Source organism: Bufo bufo, chromosome 2, assembly GCF_905171765.1.
Source record: "Bufo bufo chromosome 2, aBufBuf1.1, whole genome shotgun sequence".
Classification (NCBI taxonomy): Eukaryota; Metazoa; Chordata; class Amphibia; order Anura; family Bufonidae; genus Bufo; species Bufo bufo.
Genome location: NC_053390.1, coordinates 27,833,876 through 27,853,466, shown reverse-complemented (window position 1 = coordinate 27,853,466; position 19,591 = coordinate 27,833,876). Strand labels below are relative to the sequence as shown.

The 19,591-nt window shown below is 45.3% G+C and overlaps 2 protein-coding genes across 3 annotated transcripts in view; both read left to right on the top strand.

Annotated features, from left to right (window-relative positions):
- The window catches only part of LOC120991237 (gastrula zinc finger protein XlCGF17.1-like), a 250,829-nt gene extending 239,376 nt beyond the window's left edge, over positions 1-11,453 (top strand). For both annotated transcript variants that reach the window (XM_040420100.1, XM_040420099.1), the window contains exon 2: positions 10,429-11,453. In XM_040420100.1, coding sequence (XP_040276034.1) covers positions 10,461-11,450 — 990 coding nt within the window. In that variant the 5' untranslated portion in view covers positions 10,429-10,460 and the 3' untranslated portion in view covers positions 11,451-11,453. The remainder of the gene's footprint in view (positions 1-10,428) is intronic.
- The window catches only part of LOC120990673 (zinc finger protein 585A-like), a 1,368,789-nt gene that overhangs the window by 1,291,355 nt on the left and 57,843 nt on the right, over positions 1-19,591 (top strand). The gene's annotated exons all lie outside the window — the stretch shown is intronic.

Genomic DNA, 19,591 nt, shown 5'->3' with positions numbered 1-19,591 from the left:
CAAAGATAAGCTGGAAGCGTTTGCAAAATCTGCCTTTGAAGCAGTGGGCACAGCGCTGCAGCCTCTACATGGGTGAGCAAGGCTATGGGGGAGTGGGCAAATAACTTACGTCAGAGTCTTGAGTCGGGAGTCCCTTCGGCGGAACTTGCAGATGTGGCCCTGCAGCTCTCGCATGCCAGTGCATATATTTGTGAAGCATCTTTGGACGCGGCCAGGTTTATGGCTCGCTCGTCAGCCCTGTTGGTGGCTATTCGCCATACCTGTTGGTGGCTATTCGCCCTGTTGGTGGCTATTCGCCTGGATGAGATCCTTTCGGACGCTACAGGTGGTAAGAGCACCCATTTACCTCAGAACAGGGGGCGGTCTAATAAGGCAAAAAAGCGGAAGCCTTTTTTTTCATCCTTTTCAGAGTTTTTCCAGCCCCAAGGGAGCGTCCGTTAAGCGCAAGCCTTCCTTTAAGCTGCGGCCTTCCTGGCATTCCCGTCAACAGGGCTCCAAGTCCGTTAACCCAAAGAACTCTGCTGCATGACGGGCGGCTCCTGGCGCCCTCTGTTCGGCATGTTTGGCTGATTTACGTCTCAGATGCGTGGGTGAGGGAGGTCATTGCAGAGGGCTACAAGCTGAATTTCAAATCCTCCCCTCCATCCCGGTTTTTTTCGGTCGTCTCCTCCGGCCTCTCCCACAGCCGCAGATTCTTTTTTACTGCCAGTTCGCACGCTGCTGCAGCAAGGTGTGATTGTTCCGGTTCCTGTGCAAGACTGTTTTCAGGGTTTTTACTCCAATCTCTTTGTGGTTCCCAAAAAAGAGAGGACGGTCCGTCCCATTCTAGACCTCAAGGCTCTCAACCATTTCCTTCATGTCCTCAAATTCCGGATGGAGTAATTGAGGTCGGTCATTGCGTTCATGGAATCGGGGGAGTACCTGTCCTCGATAGACATCAAGGACGCTTATCTTCACGTGCCCATACACGTCAGTCATCAGAGGTTTCTCCGATTCACAGTGGGTCTATTTCACTACCAATTTGTAGCCCTCCCGTTCGGCCTGGCCACGGATCCCAGGGTCTTTACGAAGGTTCTGGCGGCAGTCATGGCCCTGCTCCATGCCAGGGGGATCGTGTCGATCCCTTACTTAGACGACATCCTGGTGAAGGGTCCGTCGTTCCAGGGGACGGCAGACAGCCTGAGCATAGTCCTGGACACCCTGGAGTGCTTCAGATGGATCGTGAACAGACAGAAGTCTTGTCTTTATCCATCGCAGCGATTGACTTATTTGGGCATGGTACTGGTACTGGGTCATGCCAAGGTGTTCTTGCTTCCGGAAAAAATATCCGCTCTCCATCTTCAGATTCGCTCATTGTTGCGGCCAGCACTCCCTTCTAATCAATGTTCTGGAGTTGAAGGCGATTTGGCTCTCTCTGCGGCATTGGGCCGACCATCTCAGGGGTTGTCCGGTGCGGGTGCAGTCTGCCAACTCCACGACGGTGGTGTACATCAATCACCAGGGCAGCACCCGGAGAACGACAGTCATGGAGGAGACGGCGCTGATTCTCAGCTGGGCGGAGAAACATGTCTGCAGTTCACATACCAGGCGTCGACAACTGGATCGCGGACTTCCTCAGCCGGGAGCGTCTAAATCATTTTCGTGGTCCCAGATTGGCCGCGCATGGTGTAGCACGTATCCCTAGTCACACTTCTTGCCGACTAACCTTGGCGTCTTCCTCTTCAGGAGGACTTGCTGTCACAGGGGCCGTTCTTCCACCCGAATTTAGGGTCGCTACATTTAACGGCATTGCTGTTGAAGCCTCTGTACTGAAGGCTTGGGTTTTTCAGATGCAGTGGTCCAAACTATGATTCGTGCCAGGAAGCCGTCGTCTTCCAGAATCTACCAACGGACTTGGAAGTCCTACTTTAGTTGGTGCGAGCGGAGACAGCTGTCTTCCATTCGTTTTTCTTTGCCGCAACTTTTGGCTTTCCTGCAGTCGGGCACGGACTTGGGGCTGGCTCTCGGCTCTCTCAAAGGGTAAGTGTCGGTTCTCTCCATTCTTTTTCAGCAAAATTTAGCTTTGCTTTTGGAGGTTCGGAATTTTCTGCAGGGGGTGGCGCATGCTGCTCCCCCTTTCCATCCTTCGTCGGATCCTTGGGATCTTAATCTAGTGCTCAACGCTCTCCAATCTTCGTTTGAGGGGGACTGTAAACAAGGAAGCGGATTATCTCAGTCGTCATACGGTGGACCAGACAGAATGGTTCCTGAATCGGGAAGTCTTCCATATGATAGTAGCCAGATGGGGGATTCCAGACATAGATCTTTTCGCGTTAAAGGACAACAAAAAAGTCAACAGATTTTCTTCTCTGGATCCCAGGGGCAATCTCTGGATAGTAGATGCCTTCGCCACAACACGGAACTGGAATCTATGTTACGCTTTTCCCCCATACCAATGATCCCCAAAGTAATTCAGAAGATCCTGGAGGAAAATCCAACCATCATTCTTATAACTCCATTCTGGCCAAAAAGGAGTTGGTTCTACTCCCTCAAGAGTCTCTCAGCCTCCAGTCCTTGGCCTCTCCCTCTCCGGAAAGACCTTCTACATCAAGGTCCCATCCTTCATCCCAACCCAGAATTTCTGAAATTAACTGCTTAGATCCTGAGGCCGAGGTTCTGAGGCCTCATGGTCTTTCGGATAAGGTAATTTCTACTCTTACGGCGATTAGAAAGAAGGTAACATCAGCCATATTTTTAAAGATTTGGAAGAGGTTCTGTTCTTAGTCGGGAGAATCTTCTCCAAATTTAGCTAGACCAAAGATTCAGCAAATCTTAGACTTTCTCCAGCAGGGTCTAGAATTGGGTCTTAGACCATCTACTCTTAAGGTACAAGTGTCAGCTCTGAGTTGCTTCTTTGATACGAACTTGGCAACCCATAGATGGATCAGAAGATTCACGAGAGCGGCAGCAAGACTACGACCTACTCTAAGATCCCGGGTACCTCCTTGGAACCTCAATACCGTTATAAAAGGCTTTACTATGAGTCCATTTGAGCCACTAGAAGACTGTCAGTTGAAATTCCTATCCTTTAAAACAGCCTTTTTGATTGCTATCACATCTGCAAGGCGACTGGGGGAGATTGAAGCAATCTCAATTAGGGAACCTTACCTTAACGTTTTGGAAGATAGGATAGTCCTCAGGTTAGATATAGGGTTTCTGCCCAAAGTAGTATTCAACTTCCACAGAGACCAAGAGATCATCCTTTTGCAACAATCCAAAAAATAGTGGAGAGAAAGTCTTTCACTCTTTAGACGTCAGACGTACTGTTCTGAGCTATTTGGAAGTCACAAAAAGCTTCAGATTATCAGATGGTCTTCTGGTTCAATTTTCAGGAAAGAACAAAGGTAGGGGGTTGTCCAAATCTTCCATCGCAAGATGGATTAAGTGCACAATTTCCCATTGCTATGCCTCTCGGGGTTTCCCCTGTCCAGCAAAATTGAAAGCCCACTCGACTAGAGCCATGTCCTCCTCTCAAGCCGAGAGCTGGGGCTTCCTTGGTTGTTATTTGCAGGGCCGCTACCTGGTCAAATGTACATACCTTTTGTTTAATAAAGCATTACCGTTTTGATTTTTCTCATTCGGCGGATCTGTCTTTTGGACGTATGGTCCTTCAGGCAGTTGCCCCCCCCCCCCCCCCCCCATGCCTCTTAATGTTGTAATTTTGAATGTCTCCTTGTGGCCGTCATGGTGATGATATGGAAAATGGGAATTAGACTTACCGGTAATTTGGTTTCCATGAGATCACCATGACGGCCCGTTATTCCCTCCCTTCTTATATTCTATTATTGTTGTTAGGGGTATGAAGTAATACCCGTTAATTATATATTATGTCCTTTAGTTTTTCCTCCCACATTTTTTTATTTTTTTTCACTCTGATAATTTTGGAAAGCACTGGTGATGGTAGGGGGGGGGGGGGGGGGGTTTTTAACCTTTCTCTGTTCCTGCCCCTACAGAGGTCAGGGGTCAATCTCCTTGTGCCGCCATGGTGATCTCATGGAAACCGAATTACCGGTAAGTCTAATTCTGATTTTCACCTCAATTTTCCATTAATTCTTGTGGAACACCTCAAGGGTTAACAAAGTTTTTAACATCAGTTTTGAATAATTTGCGGGGTGGAGTTTATACGTAAGCCCCTCAAAATCAATTTATAACTGAATTGGTGCTTTAAAAAATGGTCTTGGAAATCTTGTTGAAAATTTGAAAAATGGCTTCTAAAATTTGAAGCCTTCTAACATCCTAAAAAAATTACATTTTTTTTTTTACAAAATTATGCCAACATAAAGCAGACATATGAGGAACGTTGATTGATAACTATTTTATGAGGCATTACTATCTGCATAAAAGTAAAGAAATTCAAATTTAGCAAATTGGGAATTTTTTCAAATTTTTGGTATTATTATATAAATAAAGGTGAAATATATCGACTCAAATTTACCACTGTCATGGAGTACAATGTGTCACGAGAAAACAATCTCTGAATGGCATGGATAAGTAAAAGCGTTCCAAAGTTATTACCGCATAAAGTGACACGTCAGATTTGCAAAAATCGGCCTGGGATTTACGGTGAAAAGTGGCTCCGTACTGAAAGGGTTACGTGACACGAACACAACTGTCCACATGATGTAATGTGACACCGGGCTGTATTCTTCAGTTGCTCCTTTTCTGATGCTCAGGTCACATTTAGTAGGACAGGGTTCACATCAATGAGCCTTTTGCACATAGCCCTGTCACTGGTTGTCCTGCCTTGGGACACTTTTGGTACAGTAGGTATTAACCACCCTATATCTAGAACACTCCAAAGACAGGTCGCTTTGCAGATGATATAAGATGCTATATAGTGTCATCCACAGATTCCCCTGGGGGTTAGAATATACAGGGCCCCGCCGCTCACAGGAGTACATTTTTAAACTGTAATCCGTAACTAACTTTAATCAGCGCTCATCTCTTTACTAAGGTACATTACTCGCAGCTCCAGTAGCAGGCAGTGCAGGAGGCAGCGCTCACTCACTGACGTCACGTGCCTGCGCCGCCTAGTCGGAGGAGCAGGCACGTGACGTCACTGAGTGAGCGCCGCCCGCACTGCCTGTTACCGGATCTGAGAGTAAGGTACCCTAGTACATGATATACCTGCCCTGACCGTGCTTTGCAGACCAGGTATCAGTGGTCAGATGGACCCTTGCCCCAACACTGTGTGCCAGACATGCCATGACTTCCTTTTGCACAATCGAGTACAGGTTGGGGATTGCCTTTCGTGCAAAGAAATTTCGGCCGGGTACCTTCCACTGCGGTGTCCCAATAGCTACAAATTTTTTGAAGGCCTCAGACTCCACCAGCTTGTATGGTAAAAGCTGGCTGGCTAAGAGTTTCGACAAGCCAGCTGTCAGACTCCGGGCAAGGGGGTGACTTTGTGACATTGGCTTCTTACGCTCAAACATGTCCTTGACAGACACCTGACTGTGGGCAGATGAGCAGGAACTGCTCAAGGCGAGAGACGGAGTGGCGGATGGTTGAGAGGGAGCAAGGAGGACAGCAGTGGTTGACGTGGCTGAAGATACTGGACCAGGAGGAGGATGGCGGCTTTGAGTTTGTGTGCTGCTTGTACTCATGTGTTGATCCCATAGGCGTTTGTGATGTGCCTTCGCAAAGCAGTTGTACCTAGGTGGGTGTTGGACTTCCCACGACTCAGTTTCTTTTGGCATAGGTTGCAAATGGCATCGCTGGTGTCAGAGGCAGACACACAAAAAAAATGCCACACTGCTGAGCTTTGCAATGACGGCATTCTGGTGGTGGCAACAGCATGTGTTGATTGGCGTGCTGTCTGGCTGACCCCGGGTGCCGATACATGCTGTCTGACTGTGCCACTAGCTCCTTGCGATGACCTCCCACTGCTTCCAACTCGTCTCCTCCTCCTCTCTGTCTCCCCATCTGAACTATCCCCCTGTTCTTCTTCTCTTCGAGCGGGCACCCACGTGACATCCACGGACACATCGTCATCATCAACCGCTTCACTTGTATCTGACAACTCAGCAAAGGAAGCAGCAGCGGGTACATCATCATCATCATCATCATCATCATCACACCGTACGTCCATGTGTGTAATGCTGCCTGACTGAGACATATCCCTGTTATCTACATCCTCTGGCAATAATGGTTGCGCATCACTCATTTCTTCCAACTGATGTGTAAATAACTCCTCTGACAGATCAAGTGAAGCAGCTGTGGTGCTAGTGTTGGTGGTGGCGGCAGGCGGGCGAGTGGTAACTTGAGAGGTGCCCGAAGCTGAGCTGGAGGAGGATGGTGCGTCAAGGTTCCGAGCAGAAGCTGTAGAAGATTGGGTGTCCTGTGTAAGCCAGTCAACTATGTCCTCAGAACTTTTCGAGTTCAGGGTACGTGGCCTCTGAACACTGGGCATTATTCTAGGGCCAAAGGGAATCACAGCACCACGACCACGACGGCCCCTGCGGGGTGGCCTGCCTCTGCCTGTCATTTTTTTTTAGATTAGTTTAGTTGTACTATGCGTGCAAGCTACTGTGACACCAGATATGAGTGGCACTGTGCACTGGCAGAAGTTGGCAGAGTAGACGCTGTAGGCCTGACACACACGCTTGCAGACAACTAACTGCTATTCAATCTATTAGTCAAAATAGTTTTTTATTTTTTTAATCTACTGTGACACCAGATATGAGTTGCGCTGGTGACACTATGCACTTGCAGGGCCTGAAACACACACGCGTGCAGGCAACTGACTGCTATTATTTCACAGTCAAAATTGTAGTTTTAAAAAAATTTTTAACTACTGTGACACCAGATATGAGTTGCACTGGTGTGACACTATGCACTTGCAGGGCCCTAGAGGGTGTCCCCAAGCATACTGACAATGCTTGGGAATACCCCCATTATGTTCATAGCACTGACTCCATATATGGAGTCAGAGCAGGGACTCCTAAGTCTCGAGTGATCTGAAGCAGGCAGGGAGTCCCGACTGTTAAGCGGTCTGAAGCAGGGGGCCCTGCCCAGTTTGCCCTCCCCCCTAACGCCGGACCTGTTTACACAATTGTGCAGGAAAGGGTTAAGTATCATTTTGGGATAGTAAAGAGATATTAAAAATAATCCATACATTTTGTGTTTTTCTTCAAAATGGTTAGAGTTTCTGCAGTGAGATTTCAGCAGCAGCAGAGGAGGGGGTACACTATGAAGTGCTTGTCAGCTAATCCCTAGGTGGGCATTATGGCATGGATTATTGTAGTGAATCCACCAGCTTCATCAGGTCAAGGAAATCAATCTAATAATGAATGCAGTTTGTGATGAGGAATGTGGTGACTGATCCTATTTAAAGGGAATGTGTCACCGAAATTGTTTTCTGTCAGTTAAAATCAGATATTGACCTATATCCATTTATTCTAATCAGTTTTTTTGTGATTGAATTTTTTATTTTATTTCTTGAACATGATTATGGAGGCCACAAACCTGCCTGAGTTGTTCTTAACAGCCTTCAGAGAGATGCTACAGCAGCCACCATGGGCCATATTACATATAACAGTCAGAAACAGATGCTGGAAGCTGAACAGAACTATCTGTGACGAGGGCAGGGGCTTCTTCAGGGTTCTGTACAGGGTTCTCACGATAATCAAAATTTTGATTCGATTTCGATACCATAAAAAAGTATTGCGATATTCGATACCACGTGAAAAAAATAAAGCGCCAAAAAAGCCTCATTCATTTCACATTTTATGGAACGTCCGACCCATAACAGAAGAGTCCTATCCTATTTTTTAGAGGGACATGGTGACAAAAAAAATGTCAAATTGCGCGTTTTTTATTTTTTCTCTGTTGCGGCGTTCACCGCATAGGAAATATTTTTTAATACTTAAATACTTTGGAATTTTTCAGGCATGGTGATATGTAATATGTTTATTTTTTATTGTTTATATATTTTATATGTAAATTGGCAAAGAGGGTGATTTGAACTTAATAATTTGGTGTTTTTTTTTTTTACTTTTTATTTAAAGGGGTATTCCAGTTAACATAAATATAACTTATGTTTTAGACTAATTCATCATCAATAATTACCTAATATAATGTAAATTTCACATATTTACCATCAGTAGTTATAAAGTCGTTTCCTTCCTCTGCTACCCACTATGTTTCCTCATGGCATCGACCTGTAGCTCTGAGCCTTTGTTAGGTCGAGCATGCTCCGTGTGTTGCAATTCTGTAGCTAAATGTCTTGGGAAACAAAAAGTTTTAGTGTTAGTGTGCTGTTGATTTACTGAGTAGAGTTGGCGTGACTGGAATGTAATATCAGGCAGCCAATCAATAAACATCAACACTCACAGCAGGAAAGCTAGGGTTTGTGGGTATTGTAGTCTTTGAAGTTTTGTGAGGGAAGATCAGGCACCATGATACTCTGTGTGTTGCAGGTTAACATAGGAGTTAGACAAATGGATTGCAAGGCAAGGACCGTGTCAAAGTGTGGAAGGGTGTATTAACAATGTCCCTCACACTGCAGTAAAGTCTTTATGAGCCTTAAAAGGGCTTTCCGAGATTTTTAAAACAGTAACCTATCTTATCCTGACAGGAGTTCCGCTGCCTTCTCAAACAGCTGATCAATGGGGGTTCTGAGTGTTGGACCCCTACTAATTGGATACTAATGAGCTAACCAAAGGTCATCGGGTCAAAAGTTAATAAAATCTTTAAATGTTTATAAATCTATAAACAGCGAATACTTTACAGACTGATTCCAATGCTTGACCATCCAGATTTTGGAGCATTTTATTCACCCTTTTCTCTCTCTGGTGCACTGTAAAGGAGAGTTCGCTTTTTTGATGCAAATATCTCAGAGATGGTGATTCTCCCCTCTCTTCCTCAGCAAATACTAACATAAACTAGAAGTTTCCTACAAGGGCAGAGCTTCCTACAAGGGCAGAGTACTCCCCTGCATAACCGAAACGGAACGGATCCATTTTGCAGCCCATAGACTCCTATTATGACGGAATGCCTCTAAAGGCAATCCGTTATGCATTCCATTATAGATTTGCTTTATGGTCCGTGGTAACGGAATCCATAACGCAATTCACCTTTTACAAGTAAATGAAGCGTGAACAAATTTCAAAACATGAAATTCACTCATCTCTAGTGATAAATGTAATTCTAATTCTGACTGTAAACGTAAGTAGATAATTACAGTAAAGTGATCTGTACAGAGAAAAAAGAGGCTCTATTACTAGGCTTAGTCGCCATTGTCAATACCGCAGGATTTTAGCATTTTTTTTAAATATAGAAATTGACATGGAAAATTGAAAAATAGCACCAAAGATTCTTAAAAAAGACATTTAACATAAAGACATGATTTAAGCAATAGTTCATTTTCAGATAACACATTACCTTTAAAGAGTAACTATATGTTTTTATTTTTGATATGTCTTGGGGACACATCAAAAATGTTGATTGGTGGGGGTCCCAGTTCTGAGACCCGCACCGATTGCTAGCTGTGTGGTCAGAAGCGCTCAGCCGAGCACTGCTTCACAAGAAACTGTAGACGGTCTCAGCTTTTCTATTGATACCGTCTATAGTCTTGCGCTCTGCAGCAAAGGGGGAGGCAGCGCTCGGCTAAGTGCCTCTGACCCCTCATTCTAGCAATCGGTTCAAAGTTGGGACCCCCACCGATCAACACTTTTGATATGTCCCTATGACATATCAAAAATTGCTTGCTGTATAATTGTGAAGCCCACTTGGCATTAAAGGGCCAAATGTATTGGTAGAAGGCAGGCTTGTTTGAGGTTTTTCAAACTTTTTAGCTAGATTTGTGTATTAAATATGTATTAAAAGTGGTGACCGGGTGTACAGCAGAATTCTCAACTTTATCAGAGAATTATACAAAGCCTTCTAAGGCCGGAATCACACGTGCGGTTTTTGGTGCAGTTTATTGAACTAAAGCCAGTAATGAATTCAATGTGAATAGCTTTTACTTCCCATTCCAGCTGGATCCACTTCCAGCCTAAGGCCTCATGCACACAGCTGTGTCCTATTTTTTGTGGCCCACAATTTTTGGATTCGCAGCACACTGTTGTCCTTCATGTGCGATCCGCATTTTGCAGAACAGAACGTTCTGCCCTCAATAGAGAAGTCCTATCATCATCCGTGATACGGACAAGAGTAGGCCATGTTCTATTTAGTTTTTTGTGGGGCCGCGGAGTGGATGTTACAGACTACTGTCCGCATCTTTTGTGGCCCCATTGAAGTGAATGGGTCTGCCATCCGACCCGCAAAAAATGCGGCTCAGATGCGGACCCAAACCATTGTTAAGTGCATGAGGCCTAATAGGAATGTTAGAAGTTTGTCTACTTTGTAGATAGAAATAGAAATTTTTTATTTTTTTTATTTTAACAGAAAATCCCAGTAAGAATTCAGAGGGAAACCTCATGTTATCACTAAATTATAAAGCAGAAGATGAAGATATCATGCAGTACTCTTCAGGAGAAAATGTGCATCCAGGACTTCACAGTACAGATCTATCAAGTAATCTCCCTAATCATGAGGGACCTTCTCCTGACCAATCACGGACTGTTACAAGTACAGTTCAGAAAGGGGGTAAAAGGTTTCACTGTGATAAATCATTGCCAAAGAGATCAAGACTTCACACAGGAGAAAAAACTCATACGTGTTCAGAATGTGGGAAATGTTTTACAGACAAATCAAGTCTTGCTTTCCATGAGAGAGTTCACACAGGAGTGAAGCCATATTCATGTCCAGAATGTGGGAAATATTTTACAGAAAAACAAAGTCTTGTTAGACATGTGAGAATTCACACAGGAGAGAAGCCGTATTCATGTTCAGAATGTGGGAAATGTTTTACACTTAAATCAAGTCTTGTTTTACATGAGAGAGTTCACACAGGAGAGAAGCCATATTCATGTTCAGAATGTGGGAAATGTTTTACAGACAAATCACACCTTGTTAGACATAAGAGAATTCACACAGGAGAGAAGCCATATTCATGTTCAAAATGTGGGCAATGTTTTACACAGAAATCAATTCTTATTTGCCATGAGAGAATTCACACAGGAGAGAAGCCATATTCATGTTCAAAATGTGGGCAATGTTTTACACAGAAATCAATTCTTATTTGCCATGAGAGAATTCACACAGGAGAGAAACTATATTCATGTTCAGAATGTGGGAAATGTTTTACACGGAAATCACACCTTGTTAGACATAAGAGAATTCACACAGGAGTGAAACCATATTCATGCTCAGAATGTGGGAAATGTTTTACACGGAAATCACACCTTGAAAAACATGAAAGAATGCATAGAGGAGAGAAGGCGTTTTTATGTTCAGAATGTGGGAAACGTTTTACACAAAAGCTAAGTCTTGTTGCACATCAGAGAAGTCACACACGAGAGAAGTAGAGAAGAGCAAATTACTTAAAATACTGTACAGTCGTGGCCAAAAGTTTTGAGAATTATCTAAATATTGGAAATTGGAAAAGTTGCTGCTTAAGTTTTTATAATAGCAATTTGCATATACTCCAGAATGTTATGAAGAGTGATCAGATGAATTACATAGTCCTTCTTTGCCATGAAAATTAACTTAATCCCAAAAAAACCTTTCCACTGCATTTCATTGCTGTCATTAAAGGACCTGCTGAGATCATTTCAGTAATCGTCTTGTTAACTCAGGTGAGAATGTTGACAAGCACAAGGCTGGAGATCATTATGTCAGGCTGATTGGGTTAAAATGGCAGACTTGACATGTTAAAAGGAGGGTGATGCTTGAAATCATTGTTCTTCCATTGTTAACCATGGTAACTTGCAAAGAAACACGTGCAGCCATCATTGCGTTGCATAACAATGGCTTCACAGGCAATGATATTGTGGCTACTAAGATTGCACCTCAATCAACAATTTATAGGATCATCAAGAACTTCAAGGAAAGAGGTTCAATTCTTGTTAAGAAGGCTTCAGGGCGTCCAAGAAAGTCCAGCAAGCGCCAGGATCGTCTCCTAAAGAGGATTCAGCTGCGGGATCGGAGTGCCACCAGTGCAGAGCTTGCTCAGGAATGGCAGCAGGCAGGTGTGAGCGCATCTGCACGCACAGTGAGGCAAAGACTTTTGGAAGATGGCCTGGTGTCAAGAAGGGCAGCAAAGAAGCCACTTCTCTCCAAAAAAAACATCAGGGACAGATTGATCTTCTGCAGAAAGTATGGTGAATGGACTGCTGAAGACTGGGGCAAAGTCTTATTCTCCAATGAAGCCTCTTTCCAATTGTTTGGGGCATCTGGAAAAAGGCTTGTCCGGAGAAGAAAAGGTGAGCGCTACCATCAGTCCTGTGTCATGCCAACAGTAAAGCATCCTGAGACCATTCATGTGTGGGGTTGCTTCTCATCCAAGGGAGTGGGCTCACTCACAATTTTGCCCAAAAACACAGCCATGAATAAAGAATGGTACCAAAACACCCTCCAACAGCAACTTCTTCCAACAATCCAACAACAGTTCGGTGAAGAACAATGCATTTTCCAGCACGATGGAGCACCGTGCCATAAGGCAAAAGTGATAACTAAGTGGCTCGGGGACCAAAACGTTGACATTTTGGGTCCATGGCCTGGAAACTCCCCAGATCTTAATCCCATTGAGAACTTGTGGTCAATCCTCAAGAGGCGGGTGGACAAACAAAAACCCACTAATTCTGACAAAATCCAAGAAGTGATTATGAAAGAATGGGTTGCTATCAGTCAGGAATTGGCCTAGAAGTTGATTGAGAGCATGCCCAGTCAAATTGCAGAGGTCCTGAAAAAGACGGGCCAACACTGCAAATACTGACTCTTTGCATAAATGTCATGTAATTGTCGATAAAAGCCTTTGAAACGTATGAAGTGTGTGTAATTATATTTCACTACATCACAGAAACAACTGAAACAAAGATCTAAAAGCAGTTTAGCAGCAAACTTTGTGAAAACTAATATTTGTGTCATTCTCAAAACTTTTAGCCACGACTGTATGTTTTAATTAGGGTACAAATAAATTCAACCCAAATGGAAAGTGCTAAGATTGCGTATTCACAGAATACATAAGACATGATTAAACGTTTGACCGTGCGCATCCGCCAGAATGGTGGACACATCACACACATCATGTAAAGACTTTTTAGGAAACCTTGAACTCGCTTATATATCACAAACTGACACTTCCAGTGTGTTTTAGTAAATCTAGACAAGGTTGACCTAGCACATGACCTCCTTCCCACTGAAAAAGTCTGAGCTGAATTCAATATGATAAATTTCAAAATGGTGGTTGAACACCAAATAATGGAGCCTCTCTACCAATTAATACTTTTATAGATTGGAAGTCAATTTTCTATAAATTGCTCCAGTGAAAACTTTGTGTCCAGACTTTTGCCTCACCCTGTACTTTTTAAAATAAATATGGTCCAAAAATAACCCCTATTGGGGGGGAAGTGTTTGGCAGTGTTTATACACGCATGGTGGTGTCAGAAGAAGCAATGGCTTGTTTTGAACAAACATTCCAAAAATTCTCCCTTTTTTGGGAGCAAAAGCAGTACAGTATTGACCCTAATAGACAAGGTAGGAGATCTGAGGCTGTGTAAGTGCAATAGTAGCCACAGCAGTACAGCATAAAACCTGAGGTACAAGGCAGGAGATGTGTGGTTATATAACGGTAGACATAAAGCCAGCAGGGGCAGTAGTAGCGGCAGCTACACAGTATGAAACATGACAAACAATGCAGGGGATATGCACCTGTGTATGGGTAGTAGTAGCGGCAGGGGCAGTACTAGCTGCGGCCACTAACAGCAATGGCAGATGTAGGCAGTAGAACCAGCCAAAGGTGTGTGATAATCCTCACAGATTTTCACAAATGTAATGTTTTCCACACTTTTTTGAGGGATAGTTTGTCCGCTTTGGTGTGATACTGCCATCTGGGAAGCTGAATACCCTCTATGACAGCACACTGGATGCTGGACAAGACCGTACACCAATAACAAACTGGGTCCATTCCTGCCACCCAGAAGTCCATGGTAGGTGTAGGTGCTGAAAAAAAGAGCACAGCCCAGGAACAATGGACCCTGGTTGTTTAGGTGGTGCCATTCAGTTTGCTGATGTGTGCTAAGTTGGTTCAGCGGTTGAAAAAACTGTTTTATCCTATTCAGCAAATTAGATTGGCTTCTTTAGGGCAGGGTGGTCAGCGACATATGGACTGTTATATACTAGCTGACCCTGTGTGCTGGAGAACTGCACCTCCCTGACTATTTACACTGACTGCAGTGAGCGCTGACAGCACTTCTCTCCTCTGTGTCCCCGGTGGCTGGTTGGTTAGTGAGCGCACCAGGGAGGTAGATGACAGCAGCTTTATATAGGGGCAGATTAATGGATGCATGCAGTAAGGAGAGCACCTCACAGTGAGCTGTCTTCTGGGTACAGTGGTGAATGAAGTACCACTGCACACTCAGAATTAGATGCAAGTAAAAGATCTTTTATTTTTACAGTATATCCTCCAAATAAATTGATATATTAAGACAATAATACCTTTTTTAGCATATTTTTTCTGACGTTTTGGTCAACAAAATACACAATATGAAATGCAAGTTGATAAGTAAATAAAGACAATGGGTAATAGGGAAAGGGAACAATGTAGGTGGAGTGAATCAATGTCAGGAGGGCATATATGCGACATAAATGAGGCCAAGGTGGGTGACACAATGCTAGAACATGCACTTACAAAGCTAAGTAGTACAACAGTAGCTGAAAACAGCAGAGGAGCTGGATATAGCATCAGAGTAGATATAGGCATTATCCATCTGGGGGAAATGATCTCAACATAGACATGGTAATGGTGAAAGGAGAGCATGGTGTCTGGAGGCATAGTGGTAGTAACATAGTGGTCTACGGAGGGGAGCAGCCCCAGAGCCGGCATAAGAACTTACCAAAGAGAGGAGGCAGAAGTCATGGAGGATCCCCCGTGCTGCGGGGAGAGTGTGTGTCATGCACGCTATGTGTAGGGATGACAGGTGTGGCGTCTTTGTAGGCGCAGTGCGGTTGTGCCGGTGGCGAGATCCCGCAGGACTATGCTGATAGAGGCAGGCAAACTGTGGTGATGCGGGAATGGGTGGAGTTTCGCCCATTTGTAGAAGAAACGCCATGTGGAGGGGGCAGAGCACAGAATACAAATAGAAGAAGCGCAGGAGAGAGTTTAATAAGCAAATGAAGAATGGAAATGTTAATAGAGGAAGAAAAGGATGTATGTGCCAGAGAGAGAATGAATGAGCAATAGAGGATTCAAGGACAGATGGAGAATTTGTGTGAAGAAGAATATGACTAGAAAAGGAGAGAGAACTAATAAAAACATGGCTGCATAACATTTCACATGCAAACAATATAAATTCTAAATTAAAGTGGTATTATACCAACTAGAAATGAACATTTTTGATCAAACGTGTGTCGTCGGGCCCATCTACCAGGCGTCAAGGTGGCTTCCACAGATGGGTACCTAACACTAATGAAACTGCCTCTCTTGGACTTACCTAAGCCTACAATATTCAGGGCAGTGTAGGAACCAGCTACATTTATTCCTAAGTACAGCAACAGACTGCATTTCATGTGATACTGAACACTCTCAGGGGTGGAGCTAAACAACAAGTCTGGAAAGAAGTGAAGGTTTATCCATCTTGGGGTGAAGCTGGGAGACTGAGGACCTGTGTGAGGAGAGGATCCATCGACATCCAGATGTGGGAGCATCCTTCAGTGACCAGAGCTGCAGCCAAGTAAAGCTGATCGTGTCCAAGACCCTGTCCAGAGGAAGGAGGATTGCTGCTAGGAACTCTGAGGAGAGCAGAGGAGCAGAGGAACATATACTGCGGGACCACACGCTTGTTGGAGAAGCCTTTGTTCGATTCACAGTCACCAGCTGATGCAGAGCAGACCTGGGCCAATAAGACTGATCGTGCACGCACCTCATTGCAGTGTTGGCGCCTTAAATACTAGAGCCACAAACAAGGCCACACTTCGGTGAGAAAGTGGTAAATACAAACTTTATTAAAGGTAAAATATTACAATACAGTACATAGATAATTATTTTAGACAGCAGCCATAACGAAATGGAGGACACAAAACCAAGGAGGAGGCTGAGTGGTCAGCACATACGGGACACTGCGAACAGCATGAAAAAAAGCAGGCATCCACATTCACCTGTCTGTAAGGTGCATGAAACTCCCGGACAAAACCAAGGAAAAAGGAAAGCGCAAAAGTGACATGTGGAGAAACATAAATGTAGTAAATACCCGCCGTGTGCTGGCTCCTCAGCTGCCGCCTCCCAACGCCGTTTCGCCAGACACGCAGGCTTCTTCCCCGGAAGCGCGGCGTCTGCTCTGTTCTGGTGGAATCCGCTCCGCACTTCTCTTCTGTAAAGTGTCCCGATCACTGAGCAGAGAACAGACATTTCTACATGGTACACGTATGTGACACGTCTTCGCTGCACATCCCTTCTAGCCACGCCCCCTAATAAACCCGGGGAGGCGGCTAATGATGATTGGCACTGTGGCTGGCGCTGTGATGGGCGCCCCCTGGCTGCCATACATTCCTGTGTCTGCACCGAATCCCCGGAATAATCACCACAGAACCTGTCCAGCCGAATGATGACAAACTCCACCATTTCCTGTGGATTTAGAGGGGTTACCTGGTAATTAATATCAGATCGTCAGGGGTCCGATACCTGAGACCCCCACCGATCAGCTTCAGGGAGCACAGCAGCCCCCGAAACAGCTGAATTGGGACTCGCACCCCACTGATGTGATAATGACCTGAGGAGAAGTCATCATTATCAATTCCTGCATCACCTCTTACTAGGGTTGTTGCGGGTATCGAAATTTCGATACCCAATCGATACTTTCGTCTCAGTATTGATAAGATACCGGAATTTCAATTTTTTTCGATACTGGCCTGCGCTGCTGCGCAGTCTAGTATCACAGAACATGTGCGCGCTGCTGTCAGCATGCTCATGTTCCCTCAGCAGCACAGGGGAGAAGGAAGCAGTCTCTCCCTCACCCCTGTTCTGCTGCGGCTGCCACCAATGGGGAGATAGGGGGGGGAGAGGGGTGGAGGAGGGGGGAGAGGGGTGGAGGAGGGGGGAGAGGGGCGGTGGAGGGGTGGGCGCACTGCGCCACCAATCATGGGTCTGAACTTTAAGTAGTAGGCTACACAGAGCGGCGCCCAGAGATGTCCCAGCACTTACTATTATTCCTGGGTGCCGCTCCGTTCGTCCGCTGTGCCCCATTACAGTCTCCTGCAGTCCTGCTCCATATGCTAATTACTGTCGGAGCAATGGGGAGGAGACAGCAGCTTCTCTAGTGGGCGTTCCTTCTCCCCTGGCTGTAGAGCTGTCCAATCGCAGCGCAGGGAGAAGGAACGCCCACTAGAAAAGTTGCTGTCTCCTCCCCATTGCTCCGATAGTAATTAGCATATGGAGCAGGACTGCAGGAGACTGTAATGGGGCACAGGTGCACAGCGGGCGAACGGAGCGGCGCCCAGGAATAATAGTAAGTGCTGGGACATCCCTGGGCGCCGCTCTGTGTAGCCTGCTGCTTAAACAAAGTCCGAACCCATATAAGGTCGTCTTTAACTTTTAATACAGGAGGCAGGTGCCGGCAGCAGAATCGCATAGCCGGCATCCTGCCTCTGACAGGGAGCTGTGATCAGCGGCAGTTAACCCCTCAGGTGTGGCACCTGAGGGGTTAACTGCCGCTGATCTGCTGCCAGTACCCTCCTCCTGTATTAAGGGTTAATTATCATTGGTGGCATAGTGCGCCCGTCCCCCTCAACCGCCCCAGTATTATAATCATTGGTGGCAGTGGCCACAGGGTCCCCTCCCCTCCTCCTCATTGGTGGCAGTGGCAGCTTCTGATCAGAGCCCCAGCAGTGTAATCCTGGGGCTCCGATTGGTTACCATGGCAGCCAGGACGCTACTGAAGCCCTGCCTGCCATAGTGAGCTCCCTGCTGCTGTGTGCACTATGCCCAGAGCAGCAGGGAGAGTGTGAAGTCCTAGTCACCCTAACAGAGCTCTATCAGGGTGAATAGGACAAGGGATTAAAAGATCCCAGGATAGTTATTAAATAAACTGTAAAAAAACAAAAAAAAAAAACACACACCAAAATATTAAGTATAAATCACCCCCTTTCCCAATTTTACATATAAAATATATAAACAATAAATAAATAAACATCGCCACGTCCGAAAAGTGCAAACTATTAAAATATGTAAAAAATCTGCGCGATTCGCCATTTTTTAAAATGCGGAATGCACGTGGCTTTTTTGTTTTATTTTTTTCGCGTGGTATCGAATGGTATTGAGTATCGCAATACTTTTTTATGGTATCGAAACCGAATAAAAATTTTGGTATCGCAACAACCCTACCTCTTACATCACATTTCATATCCACCACATAAAAGGCATGATGAGCAGGTAAGAATGCATGATGGGAGTTATCCCCTTAAATCGTCCTCCTCAGGAATAGGCTGCGGTCCCCATACTCGATGTGAGGGGCCGGTCTCCGTAGTAACTACAGGGCCCGGCCTCTGAGGGGAGGAGGAGCCTGGAGGACACTGGACATTTCTGTATAAAATGATGAATTTCCCCAAATAGATGAGAACTTTTCGGCAGAAAACCTCATTCACACGGAGCGGATTCTCTCATCCACTACTACTCCCCCCATCATACTAAGCTGAGGAGCGGAGAAGGATTCCTTGTGTGTAATGGAGGAGAATCTCCAGAGGTGACATGTCTGAGCTCTCCACCACACTGTCTCCTCACAGCTCATCTTACCTGCAGGCTGGAGGAATGGCTGATACCAGAGAGAACAAGAGCCCTGACTACCGACCAGGACCTGCCCAGTATCTGCTGCACTGCCAGAGCTGAAGGACCTGGGGTGACGTCACCGTCATGTGATCCGTGCAGGGGGCGGAGCTAAGTAGTAGAGTCACTGATCATATGACAGTGACATCATCACAGGTCCTTCACCAACTCTCTATTGCTGAGCTCCGGCTCCTCCAGTCCTCTCCTCTTCTCCTGAATGACCACCAAGGATGGACAGGATGGAGATCAGCAGAAGAATATTAGACCTCACCTTGGAGATCATCTCCCTGCTGAGCGGAGAGGTAAATTTTTCTAGATTTCTCTCCTCTTTATTGTATTCTGTAACAAGTCAGACATCGGGAGGGACAGTGATCAGTGGCGGACTGGGAACATAAAATGGCCCTGAAAAATATTAAGGGTGGTCCTCTTTTGTAGTCAGGTTAAAATTGATAGAAGGCAGGGCCAGCAATACCATATTGTGGCACATTATACCACCCCAACAGAGCCAAATAACACAGTCCATCACAAAATACATCCCCAAAAACTTTTACTGGCCGGCCATGAGGAGAGCTCAGGCGGTCAACTGTGCATCGCCAACCGGGAAATTTCCCTGTAAGGTCTATGGCCAGTCCTCACCTGGAAGTGATAGGAAGAGTCCAGGGTCCTGTAGAACTGCCTCCAGACCTTCCAAGT